This window comes from Myotis nattereri (genome assembly GCF_964212035.1).
Source record: "Myotis nattereri genome assembly, chromosome: 14".
Lineage (NCBI taxonomy): Eukaryota > Metazoa > Chordata > Mammalia > Chiroptera > Vespertilionidae > Myotis > Myotis nattereri.
This window is the reverse complement of record NC_138089.1, coordinates 58,059,043-58,079,732: the sequence shown is the minus strand read 5'-3', so window position 1 is coordinate 58,079,732 and position 20,690 is coordinate 58,059,043. Positions and strand designations below refer to the sequence as shown.

At 51.8% G+C, this 20,690-nt stretch overlaps 1 protein-coding gene across 1 annotated transcript in view; it reads right to left on the bottom strand.

Annotated features, from left to right (window-relative positions):
* The window catches only part of CNTN4 (contactin 4), a 402,127-nt gene that overhangs the window by 192,692 nt on the left and 188,745 nt on the right, over nt 1–20,690 (bottom strand). Inside the window, exon 3 of the mRNA XM_081106270.1 lies at nt 363–505. Within this exon, the coding sequence (XP_080962396.1) occupies nt 363–417 (55 nt within the window). The 5' untranslated portion in view covers nt 418–505. The remainder of the gene's footprint in view (nt 1–362; nt 506–20,690) is intronic.

Sequence of the window (20,690 nt, the reverse complement as noted above, 5' to 3'; positions counted from 1 at the left end):
CCACCAACCAGTGGCTGGCAACACCCTCGACTGTGACATCAGTTTCCTTACCCAGCTCAGCTCTCTGCATTGAGCCCTGGGATGAGCAAAAATAACAGCTTTCAAACTGAACAACGGTTCAAATGACTCTAAAAGGACCAGGTAGACGGCGAAACAGCAACGCCAGGCCTTGCCTACACCACCATGAAAAGAGCCACTAAAAGCCCATCAGCAAAGGGCCTTCGACGGTGGCAGCCCAGGCTCTCCCGCCCCGCGCACGCTCCAGATCCAATCACTGCCATCTGAAGCAGCGGCCCGCGTTTGAATTAGTGTGAAATACACTGGCGCTTTTTAAATCAGAAAGTTTAAAAATGACACGCTACCTGCAAGGCACAACGTGAATGATTGCAGGACCAGCAGTTCCCATGGCAACCTCATCTTCAGTTTCCGAGGTCAAAGGAGTTTCGAGTCCAATAACAAGTGAATAGAATGGCTGCTTCTTTTTAAGTTTCGTTCAACCTTTGATCTGCGGGAAAGAGGAGACAGGGCAATGAGATGCAGGAATACTTCTTGTGGTCTCTGCAACGGATGCTGACGTGCATGCAAATAAAATGCACTTGTGCAAACGTGCTATGAGAGAAGACAGAAGCCTGTCACATCATACACAGGGGGCAGTGTCTCTCCTTTTCTGTTCTGCCGAACAGGATGCAGGTGGCAACCCGAGATCACGCGTCCCCAGGAAGACAAGAGCGACTTCTGATTAGATGTAAACCAACCTAAAAGCAGGGGACCAACTATTTTTTTAAATGTGTTTTTATTGATTTCAGAGAGAGGAAAGGAGAGGGAGAGAGAGAAACATCAATGATGAGAGAGAATCATTGATCCGCTGCCTTCTGCAGGCCCCCTACTGGGGATTGAGCCCAGAACCCGGGCATGTGCCCAGACAAAGAATTGAACAGAGACTTCTTGGTTCATAGGTCAATGCTTACCCACTGAGCCACACCGGCTGGGCTCAAAATATCTTATGAACACTGTGTGAAACAAACAAAGCCCAGTGTCCTCAGGTGCCGAGGGTTTGCGACAGGGCCTCAGGTAAACAGGACTCACTGCCTTTGTGCCCTCCACCCACCCCTCCCCCATCTACATCCTTCATGTGTAGGGAGCACCTCTTGCTCGTCGGACACTTGGGGAGGCCCTAGACCGGCTCTGTCCTCAAGGGCCTCATCGTCTGATGCTTAACACGGGTGTGCTCTACGCCACTACGGAGGAAGGAGGGGGACTTTCTGGCTGGGACACGTCATAGAGATGAGCTCCCAGGGGGCTGAGAGAGGAGCAGGTGCCTCTTATTCATCAGTGAACCAGAGAGACCAGAAATCCAGGGACCCAAGCCTGGAGCTCTCCGTACAATGGGGGCTGTCGCTGGTTGCGGGTCCTGGCTGGGCACCCACGCCATCTCCCTCTCACGGGGGTTTCATGGGAAATCTCGTGGTTCAGTGAACAGAACCCTCTGAAGACCCACAACCCCACCAAATGCTGGATCTCGCTGTTTCTTACATGGCCCCCGTGTGTTAATGTTGATAGTGAAACTGGACAACCAATGGGTCTGGGCTGCCTGCCACTATTTGAGCCAATTATGCAGAGACAGGGTCGAATCGTATGAACCTTTATTCCAGTACAGCCAGGAGCCTGGGAGAGCAGCAGGTCATCCACAGAATCTGCTCTACCCCCCACCATATGCCACTGCTTATATTGGGTAGAAGGACAAAGATTACACGGGGAAGCAGGGATTACGGGCATGGGGAAGTAGGCAATGTGGGCTGGGGCGGGACTCCATTGCTTGGGCAACCAGGTTGTTAATCTTCCCATGATAACAGGAAGTTCTTGAATGAGAATGGACTGCATTCTAAGATTGACTCCTAGGTCCAGAGGTCTTACAACTGCCAGCCAGGTTAGAATGTCCTTTCTTTAACCAACACAAGGCAATCATGGTTAGCAGAGCGTCTATATATATAAAAGCCTAATATGCAAAGTGTCCCCTTGGGAATTCAACCAACCGGGAGTTTGATTGCGCACTATGATGTGTGCTGACCACCAGGGGGCAGTGCAGAATGAAGGAAGGCCCTGGAGGGCAGCCGGCAGCCAGGGAAGGGAGGCCCTGGCCAGCAGCTGCTAGGGACCCTACTTGTGCATGAATTTCGTGCACTGGGCCTCTAGTCATTAATATTTCCCATAACCATAGCTAGTCCTCAATATTCTATTTTTGCCCCCAACAATAGTGGCCTGGGGCTCCCTGTCTCAACCCCACAGAGGATGCGCTGTGAGTGAGCACAGGCTCCCGGGGAAACATGGACCCACGCAAGCTCGTCCATCTAGGGCAGTGGTCGGCAAACTGCGACTTGGCAAACTGTGACCCCCAAGCCACATGCGGCTCTTTGGCCCCTTGAGTGTGGCTCTTCCACAAAATACCAACTTCTGCGCATGGGCCACGAAGTTTCAATGGCACTGTACATGCATGCCCGCCAGGGCCTTCACGTGGTATGGGGTGAGGCCACAACATTAGTAACAAAGAAACAGAATTTCCGGAGGATGAGGCCCAGAAATCAGGATTTTAAAAAGATTCCCAGGTGATTCTAATGTGCAGCCAAGGTTGAGAACCACTGATCAAGGGCTCTGGGCTGATTTGTGGGGCGTGGTTGCCGGGAAGCCTGTATATTAACTGGGAAGCCAACAGGAAGGGAACCTCAGATAGCTCAGCGTTGAGAAAGCCGAGGCACCTGTGCTGGAAGGGACAGGCCTCTGGGAGCGGCTGCAGGCCTGGGGGCGGGGGTCTCTAACCGAGGATGTCCCCACCTCTCCTGACACAGGTGGCGACGAGGCCTTTCACAGGGACGGGATGCGCTGATCAATGAAATCTATTAACGCCCTCAGCCGATGATCAGGGTATCATCATTATCTTGTGAGGGAAATGTCATCCCAGACCCCGGGATGGATCTACACTGATAAGTCGTTTCGTGAAGCAATTAACAGGAGCTCGGAGAGGGGCCGACTCCACAATGAAGATGTAATCGGTTAAGCGCTGTGCGCTCTGCTGGGAGCGGTAGATTTTCCCGGAGGAAGGAATCCCAGAGCCCTCGCCTTTATTTACACGCAGGCGGGGAGGCTACCTTCCCGGGGAGAGGGATCGGGGTCCTGACGGTCATCAGTCTCGGGGCTGTGGGAAGCAGGGCAGCGGGTGCTCTGAAGGGAGGAAGATCCATGGGTCCCGTGTGGGCTTGTGGGCAGGACGCCAAGGTTCCCAATTTCGGTTTTCCTGCCAGAGCCAGAGGGAAGCGGCGGATGAGCCCAGAGTTATGGCCGTCGGGGATCCCCCGGCCGCCCGCAGCCCGGCTCGGGCTCCAGCCGAAGGCAGAGGAGCGGAAGGTACTGTGCTCAGCACTAATTTGGAGGCCGAGCCCAGGAGTGAGGCCCGTAAATCCTGGGAGGCGGCCGCAGGGTGGGCAGGAGATGGATGGCCGAGAGCTTCAGTCTAGCTCCCCACACTGCTCCCCGGAGCAAATCCCGCAGCCTCCAGCCTTCACAGGATGCTGACCCCAACCATCCCGCTCAAGGCCCCCGTGCCGGGTTTCAGACAAGCGTGCCCCCCCCACCCCCCCGCCCCGCCATTCCCCCTTAAACACTTGGTTTCCTGCACCTGCGTCAGGGTCTGAACCTGGGATTGTGGGTTTCAGCATGCCGCTAGGGAAAAATCCTGCTGGCACCCAAGTAGCTCTAATCCAGTCCCATAAATAAGTGGGTGCACTTCCTGTGCGGCAGGAGGGGTGTCGGAATCTGGGGGTGCAGAGGAACAGAGCTCACTGCTCACCTGGTGGGAGGGCCTGCCACACCTGTCCTTGCCCCCAGGGCAGGGCATGCAGTGAGCTGGTGAGCACAGATACTAAGCACACACAGGGCACCCACCACCTGCTGAGCCTGTGGGTGGGGCAGGCCCGGGGCGGACAGCTGGAGCTGAGCCTTAAAGGATAAACGATCGAGAGGACAGCACACAGGCACGAAGCTGGGAACTTTGAGGATTCAGTTGCCACCACACAGATGATGAAGAGCCACGTCAGCCCTGCCACACCCACGCCCTGGCCCTGGGCCTCCCACTCCGGCCACCTGGCTCGTCTGTGAAATAATGGGCTGATGCCCACCTGCCAGGCTCATCGCAGGTTCGGTGAGAATGCCCAGGTGCCATGGGCAGGGGGCCTTGCTCAGGATGGAACAGCACAGCCTCGGTCGGGGCCGGGTCCACACCAGCCTTGGGTGTTGGTTCAAGAGCTTGGACTTGAGCCCAGCCAACCTGGCTCAGTGGTTGCACATCGGACCTATGAACCAGGAGGTCATGGTTCAATTTCCCAGTCAGGGCACATGCGAAGGTCAAATGATACAAGTTTTGAAAGTAAATATTAATTATTATTATTGTTAGGACTCGCATTCAAGTGTCGTCGTCCCCCCCCCCCCCCCCCCGTAGATTTCAGACTCGATGCAAGGAGGGAATCTTTGCTTTGTGCGCTGATATTCAATAGGTGCATGGAGTGTGCTTGGGACAGGGCAGGCAGTCAATAAATAGTTAACACAAAGATGAAAGGGTGCCATCGACGGCCATCTTCCGTGGACCTACCCGTGGGCTTTTCCATTTGTTTTTTTATTTACACTTCCTGGCGACCCCCAAGTCGGGCACCACTATTTATAAAATCAGAGCCTGGGAATTAGACTGGGAGAGGCGACGGAGCTTGGTCAAGGTCAAGCATCTAGAAATCAGTAGAGCCAGCATTCAAGTCGATGTCTTTAAACTTCTGGCACTGGGCTCCCTTCCCCACGACACTGTTATGGGCTGTTGAGTCGGCTCCAACTCCTGGCGACCCCATAAATGAGTGATGTCCTCCGTGTCCCATCCTCACAGCTCAGCTCAGCTCCTTTTATGGAGTCTGTCCGTCCATGTTGGTCTTGCTCTTGTCCTGCTGCCTCCTATGGTTCCAGCATCATTGTCTTTTCCAAAGAGCCCGCCTCCCGGGATGCGCCTGAAGTTGGACAGCGTCAGTGTTGTCATTTCTGCCTCCAGCGAGGGGTCAGGCTTCCCTGGCTCTAGGACCCGCTTGCGTGTCTTCCTGAGGGTCCATGGCAGCCGTAGAGCCCTCCTCCAACATGAATCCGTTATTCTCTGTCGGCCTATTCACTGCCCAAGCCTCCCGTCCGTACATAGTGATTGGGAACAGGAGGGTGTGGGTGGCCTTGGCCTTGGTCTCTAAGGATCCATCTTTGCTCTTCATGCTCTTTCCTAATTCTTCCACTGCTGCCTTTCCGAGTCTCAACCTTCTCTTTTTTTAAAAAAAAATTTTTTTTATTGATTTCAGAGAGGAAGGGAGACGGAAAGAGAGACAGAAACATCGGTGATGAGAGAGGATCATTGATGGGCTGCCTCCTGCACGCTGGGGATCAAGCCTGCAACCCAGGCCTGTGCCCCGACTGGGAATCAAACCGTGACCTCCTGGTTCCTAGGCGGGCGCTGGATCACTGAGCCCCGCAGGCCGGGCTCGGCCTTCTCTTGGTTTCTTGGCTGAGTCTCCACTGGAATAGATGACTGAACCGAGATGAACAAAACCTGTGACCATGTGGCTGTCTCCATGTTTTTTAAAGTTGCATAGTTTTCTGTGCTCATGACTTTGGCAGGAATGTGAACAAAACACTGTCTTCTTAAAAATATATATATATATTTTTAAATATATTTTATTGATTTTTTACAGAGAGGAAGGGAGAGAGATAGAGAGTTAGAAACATCGATGGGAGAGAAACATCGATCAGCCGCCTCCTGCACATCTCCCACTAGGGATGTGCCCGCAACCCAGGCACATGCCCTTGACCGGAATCGAACCTGGGACCCCTCAGTCCGCAGGCTGACGCTCCATCCACTGAGCCAAACCGGTTTCGGCCTTAAAAATATTTTTATTGATTTATAGAGAGAGAGGAAGGAAGAGGGAGCACGAGAGACAGAAGCATTGATGAGAGAGAAACATCAATGATCAGCTGCCTCCTGCACGCCCCCTGCTGGGGGCCGAGCCTGCAACCACAGCATGAGCCCTGAGGGGGACTGGAACTGGTGACAGACCCCTTGATGACACGTGTCTTTTAAAGTGGGACAAAGTCTGAGGGCGACTCCTCTCTGCTTTCCTGTCCTGCTGGATGCCAGGGAGCAGAGTGCAGAGTGTTCACCACACAGAGGACCGCACGGGGGCGGAGAGGAGACCCCGTCAGGGGTTAGGCATCCCTGGTGTCCATGCAGGACTTCCCTGTGGCACGCGACTGGGAACATGCTCTCGCCCTCTCAGTGTAAGAACAACGAGAACACCGTTTTCTTGCTGGTTCTCATTAGGGCGCAGCCGTTCTCAGGCTGGAGGTTGAGAAGGGGTCACCCCAGCTCCCTGCCGGTGGGAGGAGTGTGTGTTTTCTTACCCGGCGATGAACTCTTGAGGGGCGCCGTCAGGCGTGGTGGTGGGGAGCTGTGAACAGAACCGAAAGCCAGAGAGAAACTCTCCCTCCGAAAGCAGCCTGTCAATCACCCTGATGGAGAATGGCAAGCCGTCAAACCTCGCCGCTCAGGCCGTCCGCAGACAGGGACTGAGTGCCCATTATTCAAACGGGAAGATGCAGAATTTACACGCAAGGTCAAGGGCTGTGCCCACAAGGGCACGGCGACTCCGCTGGGCAGAGAAGACTCCTGACTATTCCAGTTAGTGTCCGTGTCAAGAGCGCAGTGCGGTCAGCCTCTACGTTTACACTGACACCCCTTCCCAAGGCCCCGATGCCCCCCTCCTTCTGTGGAGGGGCCATAAGGGGTCCCCTAGGAATGGTGACAAAACCTGCGTCTCCTGGTTTCTCTCATCGGATGGCTCTTCCCAAGTGGCCGGAAATGGGAATGAAGCGCCAAGAAGAGAAACTCGAAGGGCCCGATGACACGTGTGGAAAAACCGCACCTGCTAACCGAGGGGGAGTCCGGGTGCGGGTGCCCCTTATTGGCATCGTCCCTGCTGACTCGGTGGGCCATCGGGGCCCTGTTTCCATCATAAGACCTCGTCACAGAGGACTCTGAGGGATTGTTCGGCTATAGTGGAAGATTTTCTTCATTTTTAAAGGCTTCTAGGCAGAATAGTATCTGCCAGGTGTGGCGATTCTAACCAGAAATATGGTTACAGTCGGCAGGAATCCTTTGTAATGAAGAGCCAGCCAGCCCATTCCCCCACCCCTTCCCCCCCAATCTCCAGAGGCTACCTCACACCTTCTGAGACCATACAGCTCTACACACGGGTCCTGAAAAACCAGTCATTAACGTTTCTTAGCATGTGCACCTGCCATCAATTTCTTCCTATACTACCTCCTTCTGCTTTGATGTGGGGCCCCTACACTTTGCTGCTGTGGAGACCGTCTTCGCAGAAGCCACCCCAGCATCCCCGGGGGTATTCCCACAGGCTGCTGGGCTGAGACGCAGCACTGGCCTCCGGTGCCAGGCTGTTTCCTTGATGGGCACGTCTCTTCACCAATAAAAGAAGGGGCGGCACCAGACTGTTTCCAAGGACCCTCGGAGGCTGACTGGCGTCCTTGTCTCAGAGGAAGGGTGTGCGTTTGGGAGATGCTGAATTAGTCAGATGCGCATTGTCATGGTGCCCCCGCCATCCCCACAGCCCCCTGAGCACAGGCTCCCGGACCATCATCTCCACCCACCCACGCTGGGTGAAAGGCACGGCTTGCTTTTCTTTTCTTTTCTTATTTTTTTGGTATCTTTTTATTGATTTCAGAGAGGCAGGAAGAGGGGGAGAGAGAGAAACGTCAATGATGAGAGAATCATTGGTTGGCTGCCTCCTGCAAGCCCCACACTGGGGATCAAACCCACAACCCAGACGTGTGCCCTGACTGAGAATCGAGCCATGACCTCCTGGTTCATAGGTTGATGCTCAACCACTGACCCACACTGGCCGGGCTCAACTCATAATCTTTAAAACAACCCTCTAAGATGGACACAATATTATGTTCATTTGAAGGGTTAAATACATTATCTTTAGTTTGAGCTGATAAGGAATGAGCTCTGTTTCCCCTGAAGTTTATGGAGGTGAATTTTATACACACTGACAGGCCTTCTTTTTAGTGTAAAGTGTAATGAGATCTCAGAAATGGATGCAGCCACAGTACCACCGCCACCCTCAGGATGTGAGACGTTTCGTCAGCCCCACAATGAACCCCGACAGTGTGGCCGCAGAGCACACATGTGTGATCACTTTATGGAAATTCCCCCAAACAGGCACGACGCAGGCTTATTAGCATCACACGCAACTGTTGTACGTACCAAATACACAGGTTTTCTCTTGCTTAGCCATTTCTCAGAGACCCCATCCTTTCTGCAGAATGTCACCCCCTGATTGCTGGGAAAACAAGAAGAAATGCCAATCACAGCTGGAGAAGGGAGAGAGCGGGCGCCCCCCTCCTTCCCAGTCCTGGTAACCCAATTGACGGGGACCCCCTTTCCTGCTTAGGGCATCCCTGATCTTCTCAAAGGAGCATGTCACGGAGACAGGACGGCCACATTACGGTCTGCAAGGAAAATGAACACGCCTCTGCCTTCCCCTGGTGGTTGAGAACAAGCTGGTTTCAATCCCAGCTCCACCACTTAGCTAGTGACCTTGGGCAGGTCTTTTGACCTCGGTTCGCCTTACTTTCCTGTTCAGCAAAGGGACCGTGATGGGAAGGGGTTGCTGAAAGGCGTGTAAGGCACACTGTGTGTGACTGGGCTCTGCTAGAAGCCGCTGAGCAGGGATGCAGGCGGGGAGCTTGGGAAGGGACAGCGGCTTCAGGAGACAGGTGGCTGCAGGAAGCACACTGCGCCAAAGGTGGACCCAGGGCCGCCCCCGATTCTGTCCTGAGCATCACAGGAGGCAGGCGGAGAGGATGTGGGAGCGAGGACATGGCTCGGGGACGCCAGTCTCGGTCCCATTTCTGACTGTTGGGAGGGAGACTTTGCAAACCCTGCCGTCTCCCCCGCCGGAGCAGGGGAGGAGGGTTAGCAATGCTGTCACGTCTGTGTCCTGCTGCCCACTGGCGAGCGGCCGCGTGCCAATTCCGCTGAACTCCCCCATAAATCACCGCCAATGAAGCGTGGTGCACATCGAGGCAGCAACAGGCATTTTTTAATCACCTGAACTAAAGAAGAGCTAAAGGTAAGCGCAAAACACTCGAATGCCTAATATATTAGGTGTCGGATTTAAAGTGGCAAGAGCCGTACGCCTTGGAGAATCCGCTTGGATGCGTGCAGTGGGGAGTGAAGCCACGAGTCTATTCATCATCACGCGGCTTGCTGAGCGCCCGGGCGGCCAAGGCAGGTATCCGCTGGCCTCCGAGTGGGGATCTACTTCCTCAGAAGCAGACACGAGGCTGTAGACACAAGTGCACCAGCTATGGACGGCCATGAAAATGCAGGGGCTGGCACCTCTCATAATCTGTCCTTTGCTCACAGAGTGTGACGTGAATTCTAGTCACTGAAGTGACCATGACACAGCAATGAGTGAGAAAACACAGTGTACCTCATGGGGCTGATGTTATCCCACTGGGGAGCCAATCGCATGGACACAGAGGGGCCGGGCAGGAACCACCAGGAACGCGCACCAGGGGAGTCCAGGTGTCTGTGGCCTTCGGAAACAGAACACAGCTCACATCTCATTGTTTTAACTGTATCAAGCCAATTCCTTATTTGTTTCAAGACAGTTCTTTTATTAGTATACTAGATACCCGGTGCACAAAAATTTGTGCACTTGGGGGGGGTCCCTCAGCCTGGCCTGTGCCCTCTCGCAGTCTAGAACCACTCTGGGGATGTCCACCTGCTGGCTTAGGCCCGTTCCCCAGGGGATCAGGTCTAAGCTGGCAGTCGGACATCCCTCTGGCAGCCCGGGAGCCCTCGGGGGATGTCCACTTGCCAGCGGGGAGCAGGCCTAAGCTGCAGTCGGACATCCTTAGCGCTGCTGAGGATGCGGGAGAGGCTCCCACCACCACCGCTGTGCTGGCAGCCGTCAGCTTGGCTTGTGGCTGAGCAGAGCTCCCCCTGTGGTAGCACACTGACCACCAGGGGGCAGTTCCTGCATTGAGTGTCTGTGTCCCCTGGTGGTCAGTGTGTGTCAGAGTGACCAGTCATTCCCAGTCGTTTGCTATTAGGGTCAATTTGCATATTACCCTTTTATTATATAGGATATATACACACACACTAGAGGCCTGGTGCATGAAATTTGTGCACAGGGAGGGTCCCTCAGCCCCGCAGCCCTAGGGGGATATCCAACTGACTCCCCGAGGGGAGCAGGCCTAAGCCGGCAGTTGGGCAATCTTAGTGCTGCCGCAGAGGTGGAAGAGGCTCCCACCACCACCGCTGCACTCGCCAGCTGTGAGCCCAGCTTCTGGCTGAGTGGTGCTTCCCCTGTAGGATGCTTACGGCATTGAGCGTCTGCCCCCTGGTGGTCAGTGTGCATCATAGTGACCGGTTGTTCCACCATTCAGTCGATTTGCATATTAGCCTTTTATTAATAGGATATTGATTTCAGAAAGGAAGGGAGAGGGAGAGAGAGATAGAAACATCAGTGATGAGAGAGAATCATTGATTGGCTTCCTCCTGCATGCCCCCGGGCATAGGCCCTTGACCTGAATCGATCCCAGAACCTTTCAGTACGCAGGCTGACACTCTATCCCCTGAGCCAAACTGGCTAGGGCAGAACAGTTCTTTTTGATGCTCCAATGTTTTTGTCTATACACTGGAGCTGTTGCCACCTCTCCTTCGGGAGTTTATGAAGGACACGAGCTAATGCATATAAAACAGTTGGCACCATAAACCAACCTTCACACAGGCTGTCTGATCAGAAGTCTCTCTCACAATCAATAGAGTCTGGGGACACGATGCTGAACCCCAACCGTCTCCCCCACCTGGCTGTATGAAGTGAGGACACAGGGCCTGCAGTCACAGCCCACCATCTGCCCATGGGAAACAGTAGAACTCGTCCATGGGACAGTTTAGAAAAAGTTCCCTATTGCCCTCATCATCGATGAGCCATTATCCATCTAGTTAGTTTGGCCACTGAAATAGGCACATGTGACAACTGAAGTCTTTTTTTAGTGAGGCTGATTCAGGGCAAGTCGGGCAAATCGTAGCTGGTTCGGAGAGATCCAGATTTCAGGCCCGGCCTGGAACGCGCAGAACAGATGGCCCTGTCGCTCTGGGTGTGAAATGAACACATGCTTGCCATCTCCTTGTAACCGTTCTATTTATGTTCTCACTGAAAATGCCACAGGGCAATCACTTCCAGTTACAAAGTGGCTTCTACCCGAGAAGCTCCAGCGGACGGTGTATCAATCCTCCACCCCGATGAGGGTTGGGTTCCATTACAGTAATTTTTTAGGCAGGGAAACTGAGGCATAAAAGAATACAAGGAGTTTGCAATATTTAGTATATTAAAAAGAAACGTGTGTCTTTTGTCTAAAGCTAAGGCTGGGGGAAACAGGCACTTGGCAGCCAGAGACTGAGCCAACTCCCTCGTAACCAAGCGACCAAGGCTGCAGCCTCAGGGGCAGCCAGACTGGCCTCGTGCAGCCTCAGACGTGGTGCCGTGAGGGGGGCACGATGTTCTTCTGGAGTCTCTTTGCCAATGACGCCTAGACTCAGTGTAACTGAGAAAACATCTGACAGCTGAGTAACATTCCATAACCTAACTGACCAGTATCTTCAAACAAGTCCAATCAAAGGCAGGGGAAGGCTAAGGAAGTGTCAGGGATCACAGGGCAGGGAGGAGAAATGAGTGCTGTTCATGATGCCGGATTGTGGGTTAGCTGCTCCCACCGAAAAAGGACTTCGGCAAAAAATTTGCAAGGACAGGAAACAGGCCTTTCTTTTTCTTTGCTGTGGCCTTCCACCAATTTACGAGAAGCCCCTGGCAATTAAACCCCAAGGTTGTTAGCTCCTCTGGTTCAAAGAGTCCCTCTGTTCAAACTGCAGGACAAGATAAGCTACTCTCTAGGCTACATTCTTCATCCCCCTCCTCCCTGCTGTTTTCAGAACTCAGCGATAATTCCCACCAAGGAATCTCTAGTTAGTAGACAGTCCCCTTCCCTCCTCCCCTTCAAACAAGCCTCTTTTGAACTCTTCATAAGTTTTGCTCTAAGCATGTGTTACAGGCTTGGGAAAAATACTAATAAGACACCACCCTGGGACATCTGTCTGACTGTCTCTTGGAAAGCAAACATACTGTAACTTTTCAAGACAACCCCCTCCCCGTATCTGCTCAACTTCAACAGAATTCCCCTCCCTTCATTGTTGCTTAGCAACAACCTCTGCTTAAAAGAGAAAGCTGCCCTTTACCCCCTGCCCTGTATTGACTAGCAATACCCTGGCTCGTTTCTCTCTTGGAAAGTAAAATAAACTTCCTCTCTGCATCGCCTCTTTCATTTGTGAAATCTTTCACAGACTGAGTCACCGGGCAAACCCTAACAAAACTGGTGACTTTGTGAGAGGTCTGCTCTTTGTTTGATTGCACGGTACCTATGTCAACATCCCAGTTTCGACAGCTGCCTGAAGGTTCTGTGAGACGTGAGCACGGGGAGAGCCATCCTGAAGGGCAGGCGGGAATGCTGGGCCACTTTCCGTCACTTCTCTCTAAGTCTGTAATTATTTCAAAATAAAACTCATGCTTCAGCCATCATTTCCTAGTCTGAGAATCAGACTTCTTTAAATATGTTTTTATTGATTTTTAGAGAGAAAGAGAGGGAGAGAGAAACATCGCATGGCTGGCTCCTGCACGCCCCCTCAGATTGAGCCTGCAACCCAGGCATGTGCCCTGATCGAGAATCGAACCATTGACCTCTTAGTGCAGTGGTCGGCAAACTGCGGCTCGCGAGCCACATATGGCTCTTTGGCCCCTTGAGTGTGGCTCTTCCACAAAATAACCACGTGCGGGCGCGCATGTACAGTGTGATTGAAACTTCGTGGCCTATGCACAGAAGTCGGTATTTTGTGGAAGAGCCACACTCAAGGGGCCAAAGAGCCGCATGTGGCTCGCGAGCCACAGTTTGCTGACCACTGTCTTAGTGCATTGGATGGTGCTCAACCACTGAGGCACACCAGCTGGGCGAGAATCAGACTTAAAAAATTACATTTGTTTTTATGCCAGGGGAGCTACATTCCTTGAAATAACTGTGGTGCACATCTTATACCAGTGCAGATACTATATTTATGGTTTCCCACATCATTTCCAGAGCAAGTTCAAAATTCATGGGAGTTTGCTCATAGAAGACACAATGGCCGGAAGAAAAATTATGTGAAAAGAAGAAATATCAACTGGACGCCAAACTGCAATCTGTATTGTCGGTGCTGTTACTTTGTTGCAGTCCATTAAAATTAGACTGCAGAGAAGAATGAAGGCATGAAAACCACCCCAGCTTACCCTGCCTTTCTTAATAAAGAAGAAAACAAAACCAGAACGCTATACTTCCTATGAGCTAAAAATACAGCACGCAGGTTTTCCCGAAATTGCTTATTTACTATCGCTGTGAATTCTCTGCGATGAAATGTGAGTTCTATGCAAAGACGGGAGAAAATATGAAAATCAGAATAACTGTAATACTATGTATTTGTGTGTGTATATATATATGCATCTATATAGTATATATATTTATATGTATATAGATAGGTGTGCGTGTGTGTGCGTGTGTATTTTTTATGAAATATAACTTCCTCCTTCAATGAGCGGTCTGGGCATGCCATTGGTAAATGAGCATGTTGCCATTCTCTTACCTGTTAGCTTAGATGAGGCTGTTTCGGAGACTTGGGGAAGAACAAAAGGAAGATCTAACAGAAAGATCTAACAAAAGGAAGATCTAACAGCGATCCCCCGCTGTCCAAGGCCATGCCCACCCAGGTCAGGCTGTTATGTGATCGCCTGCCAGCCCCTCACGACCTTTCAGTGGCAAGTTTCAAGACGTGTTTTCAAGTGTGGAAAATAAAGTTGATGACGTGTCCTGACGTCCCTGGCACAGCACTGCAGGCTCGGGCTGGGTCTCAGGTCGTCTCAGGGACCCTCTGCGAGAGGAACCCCACATGGCTGACTGGGGGACAGTCACCCGACGGACGGAAGGAACAGCCCGCGTGAATACAACCAAGCAGCATTCCAAGGCCCGCTCAGTGCAAGGCAGACCGACGCTTCCTAAGTGGAAGGAAGCATTTCTGCGTCTACTCTTAACTCTGTTCTTTGCCGCTGGTTTAATAGAAAACAGGGAAATGGAAAAAAATAATTCCATTAAGGGTGACTTCTGGTGGTCGATATTCGTAGAAATAAGGGTTTTCTCTATTTTAAAACTCATCAGAATTAGCCTAAAACCCTGCTTCCCATATGCTTTCTCTCCTCGTCTTTTCTGACATGTATCTCCCAAAAGCATCTGACAGATACCGGTACTGGATTTCGGCTCTTCCCCATTTCTCCCTGTGAGCTGAAAACCATCACATTTGACGTCGGATCCCCTGGGAGAAACTGCTAAACCGCATTAGGCTCATTTTAGAAACCAAAGCTGATATATATATATTTTTCTTGTGGTGAAGAATAATGAACACATGGGGTGTTGGTAGTTATTTTAAGGCAGCCCTTTGTCTAGAACTCATTTTTTTAAAAATCTTTGTTGTTGAAAGTATTACATATGTCCCTTCTTTCCCCCCATTGACCCTTTCTAGCCCACCCCAGGCCTTCACCACCCTATTGTCTGTGTCCATGGGCTGATCACGTCCCACCCACCCTCACCCATGCCTTCCTTCTGAGATTTCTCAGTCTGTTCCAAGCTTCCATGACTCTGGGCCTATTTTGTTCATCAATTTATTTTGTTCATTGGATTCTACATATGAGTGACACCACGTGATGCTTGTCTTCCTCTGACTGGCTTATTTCACTTAGCGTGATACTCTCCAGGTCCCTCCATGCTGTCTCAAAGGGTAAGAGATCCTTCTTTTTCACTGCTGCATAGGATTCCATGGTGTAAATGTGCCACAGCTGTTTTATCCACTCGTCTACTGATGGGCACTTGGGCTGTTTCCAGATCTTAACTCTGCTTTCCATGTTCTTGTTCTTGGGACGGGTGACCAAACTGATCATAGGAAATGAACTCAACTAAATATGCTGGGAGAACGAAGAGAAACAGGCCCCCCCCCCCTTAATCCACGAGCGATGCCTCACTGTGGGCAACGCGGGCCCCAGCAGGAGGGAGTGTTCGCTGGGACACAGAACCCCAGCTCTCAAGGGCCCAGAGATTTCAGTCCTCCGTCCCCTCTCCTCCCGTGAGCATCCGGAGTGACGATGACTCTTCAAAGACAAGTACCACATGGTCTCACTCATATGTGGAATCTAATGAACCACATAAACTGATGAACAGAATACAACCAGAGACATAGAAACATGAAACAGGCTGCTGAATCTCAGAGGGAAGGCGGGGGTGGGTGGGTGGGTGGGAAGTGATCAACCGAAGACCTTGGATGCACAGATGCATAACCCACGGACACAGACAATAGGGTGGTGGAGGCCTGGGGTGGGGGTTGGGGGTGGGCTAGAGGGGGTTCGTGGGGAGAAGAAAGGGACCTATGTAATACTTTCAACAATAAAGATTTTAAAAAAAAGATGTGAAAGCACGTGGTTCCCAAACACAAGTCAACTAGCTCACGTGAGGTTCAACCCATAACGTGGTCACCGACCCAGACTTACAAGATCTGCGCTCTGCATGGGATCACCGCGAGAGGACACACGGCCTTCCCGCTGGGCACTCCCGGTCTAGGTTACACCTGCCTCCCTAGGGGGTGGAATGACCCCCAGGAACACGCGGTGAGTGGGGGGCAGAGGCAAGAAGGGAACTCGTCTCTGGCGCCCACTCCCTCCGCCTCCCTCTGAGGCTGTCCCCAGTCAGTTTCCAGCGGCTTCTCCAGCCCAGCCCCCCGTCTCCTGGACAGCCACCCTCCCCCACACTGGGTCCCCATGTCCAGCCTCCTGCTTCCTCCGCTCCTCTGCCTTTTAAAAGGAAATCGCCTCCATTTGCACCTTCCACACGGGAAGCTCACGGTCCGAGTTCCCGGAAACACTGGGGCCTAAGCCCCTGCAGCCAGAAGCCTCTGGAGCTCAATGCCACGTCCGGCGGAAGCGTGCGACCTCGGCTGTCGCTGGGGCCTTCGAGGCAGAAGGAAAGCGGAGCGAAGGCCTGTGCTGGGAGGTGACTTCTCCCGTGTTCTTTCTCTGCGGGAGGGGTGCTGCCGCGAGTTCTGCAGAGTTCCTGTGTCCTCCCTCCACTCTTCTCTCTTCGCTCCTCCTGTGCCCTCACATCCCTTCTCACGCTCTCCTTTTTAACCCGGGTCTAGGGCGGGCCTGCTTTGCTCTCCTGACGCAGTGATCCTAGCTGTTCTCACGTAGCCAGGAGCCGAGGCTGGTGGTGGGAGGCCTGCGGCTGCTGCTGTCTCACACCTGGTCTCCCTTCTCTCGCCCTGGACCGTCTCGTCCAGAAGAACTGCTCCCACGCGATCTGACCTGCCGCCCCGTTCAAACCGCAAATATAAAACATGTCGCTAAGGCGGCCGAGGGCGCCTGTCCCGGGCACTGCAGACACGAAGAGCTGTGATGACCTCCGTGCCGTCTCCATCTCGCCGTGTAAAACACGGCTACGCCTGGGCAGCGCCCTCTCGGCGGACAGCTCCATTCTGCAGACACACGAGTGGCCGAGGTCAGCGCTGCGGAACGGCCCCCGGGCACCTGTCAGGAGGCAGGGCGGCTAAAGAAGAGAGGCGCCCACGCAGCATCCCTTCACGGTCCCGCCCCGGGCGCTCTCGGAACGAGGTGACAGGGAGTGCGTGGGTGCCCCAGTGCCTGCTTCAGTGGGAGTGACAGCGCCTGCCATTCCCTGCCAATTAGCTTGAAACCCACCGTCTCGGAGAGGTGCTGCCAGGTCCCTGAGCACACTGCGTGTGACAAATGTAAGGTAAGTGCGTCAGGAACAGGGAGCAGGCCTCGGTCTCCTAGCTTACCTCCTGGGGTTATGGTTTCAGGAGGAGGGAGGTGACGCCAGGCACTGGGAAGTTCTGTGCCAGCCCTGCCCACCCCTCAGGCTCCCTCATGGGAAAAAGGTCTGCTTCTCTTGGTTTTGTTTTGTTATTGTTAATCCTCATCCCAGGATATTTTTCCATGAATTTTTAGAGTGGAAGGGAAGGGGAGAGACAGAGAGAGAGAAACATCGATGTGAGAGAGAAACAAAGAGTTGATTGGCTGCCTCCCACAAAGCCCCAATCAGGGCCGGGGACCCAGCCTGCAACTGAGGTACTTGCCCTGGACCTGAATCGAACCTGGGATCCCTCAGTTTGAGGGCTGACGCTCTGGCCACTGAGCCACGCCGGCCAGGGAGAGATCTGCTTCTCTCGACTTGTTTGCAGAATAAGGTTCATGAGAAGACGCTGAGGAGACTGCATAAAAGACCAAGGTTTCCCATCATTTACTGACCACACCCTCGCTTCACTCCAGAAAGACAAAGTAAGGAAGGTGACGTACAACCACAGCTCTGTATCCAGACAGCCCCTCACCCAAGCCGCCACGTACCACAGCCAACGTCGCCGGGCGAGATCTTTCACAACTCAAACGAGGCTCAATGGACACACAGTGATTTCGCACACAACCCTCAACCGGTTCAGAGCCCCAGAGGAGAGCGGCACGAAGTGGGGAGATCAGACCCCCAAACAGAGACGGGGTTCTAGGCCTGGCTGTGCAATGACTGGAGAAATGCCCTCAGTCTAAGTGTCCTCATCTGCTAAACAGGCACTCTTCAACCTCAGTTTATTGCATCCTTGTTTTTGCACTCACAAAGATCATCCCGGGCAGTATCATTGATCACTAATATCAAGTGTTTCCTCTCTCCCCACTTTATTCTTTTAACCTACCCTGTTATTGGGCCAATATACAGGAAGTGTGTTGGCATCGAGAATGAAATACTTAATAAAGCTGGGACCAAGGGACATGACATACACGAAACATGAGAAAACATTCCTTTTCCTTGTAACTGGCCCTGAGCATGTTTTGACCTGCCATTAGTTATTCAACTGCCATGTTTATGGAATTGGTGAGGTTATACGTACACCACGACATCATGTCTAAAAATACTCACGTTTAGACTTTCCGCAGACAATGGGCACATCACACGAAAACATCTGCTCATTTTCCTAAGACCAGGGCTCTCCCCGTAACATCAGGCAGCGTGAGCACAACTGGGACCCGAGGGAAGCAGAGCAGGTGCGGTCCCCCCCTTCGCCCTGCCCCCTCGGGCCATAGGCTGCTCTTGTGTTGTCACAAGAGAAATCCACGCTCAGTGCCGTGAGACCCGTGGTTCCGCACTAACTAGTAACCCAAAGGAGTGGCCCCAGGTGGCATGATGCAACCCGGCGTAATCCAGCTGGGATGTCCAGTGCACTTCAAACGCAGCCACATCCACCCTCAAGCTCATGGCTGGTCACGAAAGGCAATGACTCTAAAGGGAGGTAAAGAGCCCAGCCAGTGTGGCCCAGTGGTTGAGCGTCTACCTAGGAACCAGGTCAAGGTTCAATTCCTGGCACAGACTTGGGTTGCAGGCTCGATCCAGGAGGCAGCCCATCAATGCTTCTCTCTCATCATTGATGTTTTTCTCTCTCTCCCTCTCCTTCCTCTCTGAAATCAATTTTTAAAAAGTATTTTTTTAAAAAAAGAAAGGAGGCAAAGACACCGAATGGCTGATCATTTATGTTGGCGTTGTCCAGGGGCTCCGACAGCCGTGGAGCGAGCTCTGAGCCTGTCGATGCACACAACGGGATGTGCACTCGGGCACATTCCCTCTTCCCCCGCCTCTTTTCCTTTCAATAGAGGGTCTGCATTGGCTTAGAGACTTTCTCTCCATGGAATTGTTGGATCCAGGAGGGAAAAAGAATGGCTCTGAGTTTGCTCCTAGCCCTGAGCTGCACATGCCAGGTGAGCAGTGGAAATTCATGCACAACGACGTTTCTCGGTGCACACTGGTGCCCATTCATGCACAGCCGCCGTCAGAAGGAAAAGCAAACCCTCTCTCAGCGAGGCTTTGAGGTATGTGGACGTTCAGCGCCAGGGAGCAGGGCTTGGGAATGTGTCCTTACTAATTTCCTACATGTTTCTTTTACTGAGAAAAAGAAATCACGTTCGCGAAATGAGATCTCCTCCTTGATTTCCGCAGCAGGCCTATCTGGTGAAGGACAAAAGGTCAAAGTTTGTTTGAACTTCATGCGGGATCTATGCTTCGGGCATTTCCAAATACCTTTGTTCCCCAGATTATCATCATAGATGGAGATGGAGGAGAAAACAAGAAAGATGGTGAATTTAAAAAACAACAACAACAACCAACACAACCAATTTTGTTTCCAAGACAAGAAATTAGTGCCCATAGACACAGATTCTAAAGACAAAGCATTACGTTGCAGATATGAGGCACGCCGGGGTTCAGGGGAACAGCTAATGCATTCACCTGATAAGGTGCGAAATGTTCAAAAAGTTAGAATTCTGATGCCCAAGGCCTAGCAGTAGAATGCAATCTTAGCCCTATGCGACTGTTTTCTGTCCTACCGGTTTATGCTAATGTTAAGGATAAACTGCCCCCCGAAATTAGCCCATCTCACTGTTATTCCGTGGATAATCCTTCTGGAAATAATTACTGGGAATTTACAAAATGTCACAGCCTTTGATCTAGTCTTCAAATAGATAAACATTCTCCTTTGTTTAGAATAGTCATAGGTACTGCAGTATAAATTCCAAAAGCTTAAGCTACAGGGAAATGAAACATTCACGAATAGGGAGCAATTATATTGGTGATATTTAGGGAACCAGCATTTTCTAGAATACTGCACAGTAACTCAGAGGATTCCATAAAGGTAACATGGAAGCAAAATATGCTTTAACACATGAAAAATAAACTATATGTGTGTATGTCAGAAATAGACGTGTAAAATACATATGCGCACCGGTGAAAGCGAGGTGTGGAGACACAAAAAGGGACATGCCTCTTTTTATGGATCAGATTCAATGTCTTTGCTATATTATTCAGTTCTGTTTTAAAAAACCAGCAAATTTGAGAACTTAACTAGAACATAAAATATAAGGAATAGAGCAGCAGTCATGGAAATTAACAGCAGCAACGATTCCCCATCTAAGCCGGAGCACCGACCCAGTCTGTAGACTTTCAACCTTGAATGTAAGTTAGAGATCAGCTATCACACTAATCTATATTTTTGTGAAATTATTAACACTTTTTTAAATTGGAAGAGTCACTATACACGAAGACGATTTAGAAATAACATAGAAATATGCTGATCGACAAAGAAAACTATCCAGATATATTGTGAAGTAGCTTAAGAGTGGCTCACACCGTGTTGGGAGAGAGACGAACCCCGTGGTTTACTGCGTGATCACTAGGGGTCTACACCAAGTACTCAAGCCATGTTGCTTAAACAAGACTGGACAAGAGAAGTCTGGGAGACCCAGTGGTTAGTGCCACGCCTCCTCGAAGGCGCTGCTTCCCTCGTTTGTGGGAGCTTCTGGGCTTTGGGTATCAACCCCAGCCTCCTCGGGGCATCACCCTGTGTGTCCATTTGTGTA